Raw genomic sequence first — 10,801 nt, forward strand, 5'->3', positions numbered from 1 at the left:
CACTGAGACCACAGCTGTGGAAAGCAGAACTGCACATACGTGTTTCTATTTAAAAAAAAACTGAAGTTATATTTAAAATGTGTAATTTAAATTTGCCCCCAGACTGCTTTAAATTACTCGTTTCTCACTTACGCAGGATATTGCAGAAGGAATTCCTCGGTTAGTGACTAACCCTAACTTGTAGACTTCTCAACATAATTAAACACCAACACATGCAGATATTTCAACACGATCATTCACGCATTCCTGTTATGTTTTAAATATAAAACTACCCATAAATAAAATCATCTTAACACTTTTATTGCAGTACTTCCTCAAGGAATCTTGATACTTTACTTTAAATAGATAAATTTAAAACAAATTATATTGGCCATATTAATAATGCAAAAATCCTGGATTGATCTGACTAGTGACAATTCCCAAATGGCTGTGAACGTATGGAATTGCCTTTTGTTGTCCTTACCTATTTTGGATTTGATTGTAGCTAACGAATGTAGGAAAAACTAGTGCAAAAAGAATCTTTCCAGCTTAGGTTATTGCTTTCTTTACATTATATATCTCCGTGTTTTAAAAATCAGGTGAGATTCTACATTCTATGAGAGCATGACATTTATTCCTTAGTAGACAAAGTAATTTCTTTGATTTTTCAAGTAGAGACTGTGTTGCTGTCGTACTGTGTCATGGCATAGCAGGGCTGATTGTCTGTTAATGAGTGAACTGATAATCTCTGGGATATCATTAAACATCTCTGACTAGATGGAACTCCAAATGCTCTGCCTAGTTGTGCTCCAAAATCATACACTTAAAAGCAAAACAAAACCCAAATACTTATGAATTGCAATAGCACAAGTCACTTTTGTTGGGCTTGCTTTTATGATAACTTCCCTTACGTGCCAACATTCAGAAACAGTAACTGAGGATTCATCTTCAGACTTCAGTCTGTTGCGTATCAAAACCCTACAAGTACAAAATGTAAAACAAATACAGTGAGAATTAGTGCAGTTGTATTTTTGTGTTTTCCAAAAAGGTATACTTAAATTTCGAAGCTTTTGTTAGATTTTAAAACCAGCTTGTGAAGAAATATGCAGCCCTTTCATAATTACTTATGTCTGTAGAAAGGTTTTTCTTCATTTGAAAACCATTCAAAATCATTGGTTAAAAGTCAGAGCTGCAGGTATTCACAGCCGGTAAGTAATTGCAAATTCACCAAACAGGTTCTCAGCTAGCAACCAGTTGTAGTGTCTTGAGTGCTGAAAGCTCCATATGCCAGCCCCTTAGCCTTTCTAATCACCTTCTTGTGATTTTGTTACCGTAGATTGGAAATAGCAAGAAACTGCTATGTGGAGAATTTATAACCTCGTCCTGGTACTGTTTTCTTTGAGGTCTACTCTGTCAGCTGCTCTGAAAAATTTACTGTAGTCTACCAACCAGAAATCTTTGAAAAGTATTAAGTAGCTACTTTGCATTTATATATAACATGATGGTTGTTTTGTACATGCTGTGCATTTGATCTTATAGGAAGGGCAGATAACAGAATTAATGCTTCAGGTGGTTGAAAACACCTGAATTGTTTAAAATAATCTTTGTAATTTTGACAGCTTGTGGATTTTGTAACTCTTCCCTGTGTCTTGTTAAAAGAGTACCAAAATCTACGGCTGGTGAAATGCTTCAGAAATAAATCCCATGCAAGTGAAAAAGATGGTTGGGAAGTGTACTGACTATCAATAAGTAAGATGAGCCTTTAATATGGGGGGAAGATTTTTGAGAAGTTTGAATAAAGTACTGGGACTTAATATGGGGTGCTGCACAATAGTCTTGACACTGAATTTATGCATTCTGTAAGTCTGGAATTAAGCATAAAACTATGTAAATAATTCAGAAAACTGTCTTTGATTGTCAAATGTCACTATTCTTATTTTTTTTCCTTTTCAGCATTTCACGAAGTCTCCGTTTACCCACAGAAGGAACTTCCCTTTTTCATCCACTTCACAGCAGGCCTGTGTTCCTTTTCGGCAATGCTTGCACTCCTTACACACCAGTTTCCTGAGCTGATGGTCATTTTTGCTAAAGCTGTAAGTATTGGCTCTGTCATTTCTATTTTACCAACGTTTCCCACATGTCTGTATTTTAAAAATCGAAGATGCCAGCTTCCATATAGCAGACGTTTGCCATGTTTCACTGTGTCTGCTAAGGGCTTGGTATAGGACTTTCTAGCATGCTTCCTGCTGCATTATTACTGTTGGTTAAAAAAAAAAAAGAGCTGCTTGGACAGCTACTATGCCTTTAGGTTCCTACTAAAGGAAGGTCTTGTTAATGCTAAGTTGAATTCTTGGGCAAATCTACAAAGAGAATAATTCATACAATTCAATAAAATGTTATTGAGGTCTGCCTCGTTTCTGGATTTTTTTTATGCCTGCCTTAAAGAACCTAGCTACAAATGATTGGACAACAGCAAACAGCGGAATACGTAAGTGTACATATGGGTGGGTTAGAAAGCAGTGATTTAATTGCAATAGCAGTTATGAAATATTGAAGTTGGTAGAATGCGAAAATGATCTTTGCTGCTTTAAATATATTTGTGTCTTCTATGAGCTTTTTCTTCATGTGAACGGCTTCTGTGCACCTCTCTTTTTTCCTTCTTTCTGCGTCATTCTTTATGGGTTTTCTTTTCGTTGCTTACCTGTTAATACTGGTACTGGCTCTAATCTTAGAATCTTTTCCTGGACTCTGAAAGGTGTACTGTCGTACTTCAACAAAGAGGAAATAACTGCATAGGCAGCTTCCCTTACCCACAGACTCAACTGTGTAATATATTAGGCCTTTATTGAGCTATGGATCTCATGCAGTGGAGTGGAGTCAAAACTCAAGAGCACTGAACTCTCAGTGAATTGTTATTTCAAACTTTGCTAGTCAAAATAGAAAGTGAAAGAGGTTTTGCTTTCTTGCTGTTTTAATACTTCAGGTAACGGAGACCCAAAAGGCAAGCCCTTTTTCTTAAGAATACGTTGCTCCTAAAAGTGTTGGCTTTGCTAATAATTCCAGTGTACAACATCCAAATCATGCAGGTCTGAGAGTGGGGCCCCGTCTCCACGTTTCTGTTGATCTTTATGTTAGAAAATGTAGTTGGACATGCCAGTGACAAATTTCAGTGCTGCTCATAATTGGCCGGATCCCTAGTAACTAAGGTCTAACTATCTGCTTGATTAATTCTGTAAGGACTGCATTAGCAAAGTTGTGTGATTTCCAAAGAGATACAAGGTCAAATGTTATGCTAACAAAGAATTGCTTGGTGAAGTTCTCTGCTAGGTTTCTTGAACCAAAAAAAGACTTTGTACAAGTTAGTTGGCTTTATATAATGGCATTTCGAACGTCAATTGACATGTCCAAATGTGGGGAAAAAATCACAAGGTTTGGTCATTTGGCAGTGTATTTATTTAACGTTCTGTAGGAAAGGATGGATAGTGCTTGCTCAGCAGAAAAGATGATCAAGAAGCATGCATATTGCTGCATAATTCCACCAAGCAATTGACAGAGATGACAGGCACAGATGAAGGGGTTCTTGCCACTCACTGTTCTTGTTTCATACTGGCAAAAGTGGAAATTACATTGTTAGATAAACAGAAAAGGAGTGAATTCTGTATTAATCTATTGAGATTGGCTGCTGGGAAGGGCATCGTCTTCCAGTATTCTGCTATTTTAGAAAGAATTAATGTTAATTTTTGTTCATACTCTGACTAATAGTCTTTCTTATCTTAATTATTAGATTATTGTACTCTTGATCCTATTCTTGTTGTTTTCAGAACCATTCAGAAAACCTGTAAGAAACAATGATATTCAGTATCAAACTCACACTTTCAATTTTATTCCTGAATTGCCTCAGATCCTTTGCAAGTTGTTTCTGTATTTTAACTATAGATAGTGCTGTGGTGAACACTTCATAAAACATTATCTCTTGTGCTTTGGAGGTATGTGGCATCTAGATGAATTTTGATAGAATTATCTAGGTTGGAAAAGATCTAGATCATGAGGTCCAGCCATCATCCTGACTTACTGAATCCCATCACTAAATTGTGTCCCTTAGTGCCACATCCATGTCCCTTTAATACCTCCAGGGATGGGGACTCCACCACTTCCCTGGGCAGCCCATTCCAACATTGACCACTCTCTGTGAAGAAATTCTTCCTAAAAATAATTTTGTACTGAAAATGGAAACTTATGTTTAATGACACCCCACCCACCCAAGAGTACTGGGATAAAAATGTATCTGTATCTAGTGTTATACCTGCAGGTAATTTCAGTGCTTTAAACTTTCTAAATAAAACAAAAACCCTGTGTTTTTCGTGATTTCAAGTACTATTTCATGATACTATGTTTTAACTTATTAAGTATAATCATTTGAGATGATAAAGTTCTGGATGGTAGATACTTGGAATGCTTTGGCCTTAGTGAGAAAGTGGTACAAAACAGATTTCTAGCAAATTGCTGGAATTGTTGAATTTCAAGCAAATCTAAAGCAGGGTTTTAAGAATGACAATTGAAAAGTATTGTGCATATGGATTTTTTTCACTATAACTAAGTGATTTAAATACGACTACTTAGATTATATTTCAGTTGCTTCTTAAACTGTTGTTTCCAACAATTGAATCTAGTGAACTGCATGCCTCTAAACAGCTTTAAGAAGTTGAATACCTTTCTATTGACTTTAAAAAGTCTGAGTTTACATATTTTCATTTGTTAGTGCTTGAGTTTGTTTCCTCCGTAATAAATCACAGGGTAAACCTTGGCAAATTGCTAAAAGTATTCCAAGTGGCCAAAAATCACAATGAAGCGTTTGCTAGTTCCAATGTATACAACCTAATACACCATCAACAAAAGACTTTAGCACTGGCACCTACTCGATTCAGCTCCCTCTGAAACTGATGGCAGTCTTTCCATTGTAGTCGCTGGCCCTGGGATCAGGCGCCGGCGGGATTTTGGTTGTTTTATGCAGGTGGAAGGATTTGCAGGCACTAGGGACTGATGCTCGCAGAAGTGCTTAGCATTTACTAATCTAGTTAGAGCCAACTATGGCTTTATTAGTTCTCTTGCAACTCGAGTTTTAAGATGTGTCAACTGTAGGAGTAGGGGAAGATGTGCCACGTGAGTCATTTGGGTGATGACGGGGCAGAGAACCCATGATCTGCAAAAAGACTGCAGGGGCTTCAGAGGGTGCTGTGGGTAAGGGCTGGCCTTGCTGTTTGGTTCAGCTAAATTTCTGATCTCTTAAGAGTCACTGTTACCGATAACCTGAGACAGGTCTGTGGCTGTTCGGAATTCTCTTGGTAAGTGGCAGAAGGGAGGAGGTACAGGATTGGATGACAGTAGGATGTACAGCTCACTGAGCAAGCTGAAAAATGCCTTCTGTCAAAACGAGACAAAAGGATCTTGTTTCCATTCAGTATGAATTTTTATTTTTGAATAATTGTGTAGGTGGAGGACTGGGTAGCTGTCTAGGACCTTGCAAAGGTGATGTTGCAAAGTTCCTTTTTACAAACTGACAAAGACACTGAGAAGTCTGCTTTCAAGAATACTGCAGACGCAGTGTGACAGAAGGCACTGTAAAGAGTCTCGTCAGAAGTTCCCGAGACCAACTAACATGCTTAACTTAAGAACAAGTCAATCCCGTTTTTTTAAGTCCTAACCTTTTTTCCAATATACGCTACTGGAATAGACCAGTGTTAGTTCATTTTGAAGTATTGAAAAAATACAGCAGTGTTCCAGTATCCTACTGAAAACACGTTCTTGTTCAGAGAATTGTACAAAATCCTGAGACAATTCATGTTCCAAAGTATTTTGATATGGGTTGCTTGATATTTTCACAACAAAGAAAGAAGTCATGGGACTTAAATTAAGAATTGGCTAATTTTTATGATTGCAAGATAAGGAGAAAACATATTTCATTCTGGTTGTGCTGTAGCTCCCCATTAGAGGATTCCTTGCCCTTCTCCTGATAGCAGCCAGCTAGAGACAGAATATAGGACTAAACAGACCCCAGTCTGTCAAGTCCTGTTTTCTGTGACAATCTGCTTTACTTTCTGAACAAATCCCCCTACCACTTTCCCCAAAGCTCATTAAGTGAGACTGGAGAATTAACTTTTTAGCCAGCTGCTGAACTTTTCATATTTATAAACACTTGAGTCTTTTGCTTATCTAAGAGAAAATGTGTATAGTTTGGAGATGTGCACTTCCCTGCCAATGTGTAATGAGTGGTTCTACACTTCATAGAAAAAAAGCCTGAAGTTTCCTGTCACAGCTGAGTGTCGATGCCAAGGGCAAAGGTTTCTTGCCTTGCTAATCTACATCTTAACTCATGCACTTAATGTGAAGGTGCCACACGCACGCAGGCAGGGAAGAAGCTAGCTGCAATGAAAAGCTCCTGCGCTGTTGTGAATGTTATGTTTTAAAAGCCTTTTTAATGTAATATTTGAGGTTATGATAGAAGCCAGGAGGGCCAAAGTAAAACCCTCAAAGTAAATGAGTCCTGTCACTGCTGCCTCATGAAAAGAGGGTTTGTGTGAGGATAACACAAGTCCCGGTGGAACGGTCGGGGGGATGGGTTGAGAAGGTGCAGGGGAGTGTGCACCATTTGTTTTAGCTTAATCTTTATTTCTGGAACTGTTTAGATGGCATCTAGAGTATGGATCCTGTCTGGAAGAACGGGCTGGTCTTGCTGGGTTGTCTGTTCAGTTTTCACACGTTTGAATCGATGACCAATAAATAATCTGTGCCTGAACGTACAAGAAAATGCACTACCCTCCTTTCCATCTGGTTAACTGACGGTGTGAGCACGGAGCTGCTGGCAGGGTTGCAGCACAGAAACGCCATCCTAACGCGTCCTGCTTGTGCCTAGGTGCTGCGAGTGCTTTGGCCCGTGAGTGCTCCCAGCGTGCTGGCCTCCGGCTGAGCCCTGGACATCCCCTGGGTGAGTTGTGCTCGGAGCCGCGGCTTTCTGGAGAGGTTTCTCTTTTTTTTTTTTTTTTTTTGGTCTTGGTTTTAAAGTCAGACACTTCTCTGCAGCAACACACTATAAGATAGAGGTTTTCTTTGTTCATACCTTGAACCTATGAAAGGAAATTGTTTTTTGAACTTGAGCTCATTTATTGCTGTGATCTGTTTGTTTGTTTGTTTTTTTGTTTTTTTTTTGTTTTTCCAGTTCTTTGGGACTGTCCTTTTACCCTTCGCTATGGAAAACACTGAGGTCCTCATGCTGTCCAGTCTGTGGCATCAGCTGACTCCAGTTTGACCGGAGCATGCTTTCCACGATGCTTCGATTTCATTGTTCCCACAAGCGTCTCTGCCAGCACCAACTGGGCATGGTTAGCTGACACCAGGGTGGGAAGGCAACAAAGAAAGGTGTGCTCTTCAAACTGGTGTCTTTCACAGGCTTCCATGTTGGTAATGGTGCTTTATGTATGAATTTCTTCTTTGGCCTTGGCGTCTGTAGTCATCTAAGAAAATAGTTTTTGTTGAGCAATAATCTCATTGCTCTCTTAATCGCTTGTACAACAGGAAGCTAATACTTCCTCTGTAAAAAAATGAGAGAACACAAATTGAGCAGATGTTTTGAGTATTGACACTTCTTTCTCAGCTGCAGAACCACCAGATAACTGGCTTAGATTTAATTTTGTAAGCCTTTTTCAAAATATTTGTTAAGAGCAAAGTATGGCTCTGCTTTCTTTATTAAAAGGTTACTTCTTAACGCATTGAGTTTCATTGAATTCATAAGCTTCTGTTTTAATATAGATTATAGCGTACAAACAAAGATTTGTTTCTTCTGTATCCTGTAAGCTTGCATTACACAAGGAAATTGTGCTATAAGCTCCTCTATTTCATATTGTTATTTCTTTAGATTTAATTGTACATCTTTTGTCTTTCAAATCCCTTTGCCTTGAAAAGCAGGATGGTTTCTGAAACTGCCAAAAGGGATTGTGGTATCTGCACGGGAGTCTGCTTGGGAGACCTGAACTTTCAAGTGTTAGTCCAAAGAAAAAGTACTATCATTGTTGATATCAAGTCTTGAAGAGAACTGAGGTGTGGAGCACTCTTCAAAGGAATTACTTCACATATGGACCAGCCACAAGGGTCTGTTTACTGCAAAGGTGAAAAGATAGCTGTGGCAGCCAAGTGCTTTGAGGTAATTGGTGTGACCTCCATTTCCACTCTTCCCCCATTAGAGAAAATGTCAACTCTTTAACATTCAGGTCTGCTGCTCAGTATTGAGGAAGCAGACTCATGTTAGACAAGGCGTCTTAAAATGTGGAAGTGGCAAAAATAGCACGGGCTTGTGGATAAATGCTAACTCTGAGCACATGAAGTTGCCCATCTTCATACATTTCACAGACATACACATACAGTTATCCATAATAAATAGGGAGATTTTACATGCTTAATCTACACTGATCTTTGTGAAAGATTGATGTAAGCTGTGACCTCGATGGGTTCTTTGAAAGGTGTCATAAATTATTCTAGTTTTTAAATCCTGAATGGAAGAAGCTTGCTGTAGCCTACACTATTTTCTGAAGTAGTACCTAAATCAATCAGCAGATGTTTTTTTTTTTCCATCCTGAAGTTATTTAATTCTTTAACATAAGCAGGACTCCTATGAAAGAGGGGATATTTTAATTAGTACAGATAAAGTATTCCTTAATTCTGATTCTCTAAAAGTCTTCTTTCAGCACAGTTGCAGCTTCTAGTACTCTCTGTTCTGCAAAGCCCCCTGCCAAAGGTCTGGTTGGCACGTGCAAATAGTAGAGTTGTCATTCCAGCTTTTGGCAGAATATAAAATGAAAATATGCAATGTGTATTATCCTAGATCATTTGAATTGACCTATAATCTACCTTAATGCAGAAGGCTGAGTTTTTCAAATTCTTTACCTTGTAAACAAAGGACTATAAAACGGATGGTCACCTATGTGTCTCCTGTTTGCGAGCGTGGCTGAGAGGATGCACACATGTTTAGGTAGAAATGCCATTGTTATTCTCCACTGTATATTTGTATTGACTGGGCTTTAATCCAAGCTAAACACTTGAATTCATTGAGGAGTCAAGAGAGGAGCCCTACAGAAGGGTGCTACCAAGATGTTTTTGAGTTGCCTTACTACTAGTAGGTGATTTTCTCAACTCTCTTTCCAGTTGAGTGTGAGCCATTGGGGTTGTTTCTCACTGTGGAATCGTTGTGGTGATTAATAGATACGTTGTGTTCATGCAATTTCACTTCTTGGTCCACAGGGGCCCATAAGGTAACCAACCTAATGCTTTTTAAAGTTGAACATTTTCCAGCATTTGTGTGGGGTTATAAATGAAGCAGTGCCTCCCATGTATCATCCCAAGAGCTGCTTTCTTTCACTGTCCTCCCCTGACATAACAGTAACAGAAAGGGGATGGGCTTAGGCTGAAAGTATAGCTGGCAACAGTCTATGTAATGAAAATCTTCCTGTCTTTCTAGAAGTGCCAGTAATTCTTGAGGAAGGAGGAGCTCTCTGTATGATTTCCTAGCAGGACTGTTCATGCTTTATAGCAACATTCCTTAGCCACTTAGGAGCAGGGACTTACCACCTGATGCATACCATAGCAATACCATATCAACCCACGTGCAGTTAGGTTGCTTTTATATATATATGTAACAAGACAGTTATGACTCAGGACAGATAAACATTGATTGTTTTCCCTGAAACATGCGCTATGGTAACCGTATAGACACCGGGATGCCAAAAACCTTTTTTGTAGGTTGTATGTAATGTAGTAGACTTCTCCAATTTTCATTTGGAGTAGCCAGTGAAGCAGCATAATTGTAGTCTCTGATTCTTACTGGCAGGATTTGAATTTGCATGTGTTTTTTTTTTGTTGTTGCTCAAAGTGTCTTAAAACATCTCACACCAGAGTAATTTTTGGTCAGAATGTCCAGGTAGAGGAATGTTGCATTTCTTCCTGCTAACCTCTTTTGTGTAAGTGATCTCCAAAGAGGACAGGCAGGAAGGAAAGAGGGAAATGTTATTGTAGGTAGTAAAGCTATTGAAGCAGTTAGGCAACTAAATTCTGATGTGAATTTGCCCAGTTTTACCACTGATTTTAATGAAAAGTATCTAAATATGTTTGTGGACAGGGCCTTTATTGCACATGCATCTAGAGAGATCACACAAACATGACTTATTTTCTTACTGGAGCAGAACTTCGTAATATTGGCTTACTTCAGATGAAGTCTTTGGAAGTTCAACAGCCAAATACTATTTGATATTTGATGTAATTTAGATATGCTAATCCTTTAAGCCTGACAAATGTCCATCAGGTATATTATTCCTATAAGCATACTATCTGAGAAATTAATAAGCTCTGTAACTCTGCCCTGTTGTACAAGGAGGAGTGTTCCAATCCAGTTCATAACAGGCATGGTGGGTCCTACCAAGGATATACAGTGGCCCGTGCCAGTTGCCTGGGAAGGATGTGAGAGCGAGCCAGGCATGTGACAGTGCCTCCAGAGCACTCTTCAGGCACTTGCACTGCAGGGTTGTCTCCTCCAGAGGTGGTGACTTTGTGCTGAACAGCTTTCAAGGGGTAAAACTTTCCACTGGTTTATAATATTAACATAATCAAGCTCTTAAAGCAGTGGTGAGGCAGGTTAGGCTAATAAATATTTCTGGTTGACAGAGTCAGCCTGAAGCAGCTCTAGTTTGGTTGTGCTAATAAACCATATCAGAATTATCCTCTCGGTAGCGAACTCTCTTACACTTGTATACTCTGGTGTGAGTCCTTTGTTCCCGAAACC

General features: G+C 38.9%; 1 protein-coding gene across 3 annotated transcripts in view; it reads left to right on the forward strand.

The window, feature by feature from the left end:
- Window positions 1-7,735, forward strand: part of ST7L (suppression of tumorigenicity 7 like) — a 35,750-nt gene extending 28,015 nt beyond the window's left edge. For 2 of the 3 annotated variants that reach the window (XM_040536277.1, XM_040536276.1), the window contains 3 exons: window positions 1,933-2,072; window positions 6,890-6,961; window positions 7,193-7,735. In XM_040536277.1, the coding sequence (XP_040392211.1) occupies window positions 1,933-2,072; window positions 6,890-6,943 (194 nt within the window). In that variant the 3' untranslated portion in view covers window positions 6,944-6,961; window positions 7,193-7,735. Of the gene's footprint in view, window positions 1-1,932; window positions 2,075-6,889; window positions 6,962-7,192 lie in introns of all 3 variants that reach the window. The other variant, XM_040536275.1, reaches the window with a different exon arrangement.
- The last annotated feature ends 3,066 nt before the right edge of the window (window positions 7,736-10,801 follow it).

This window comes from Cygnus olor, chromosome 24, assembly GCF_009769625.2.
Source record: "Cygnus olor isolate bCygOlo1 chromosome 24, bCygOlo1.pri.v2, whole genome shotgun sequence".
Taxonomy (NCBI): Eukaryota; Metazoa; Chordata; class Aves; order Anseriformes; family Anatidae; genus Cygnus; species Cygnus olor.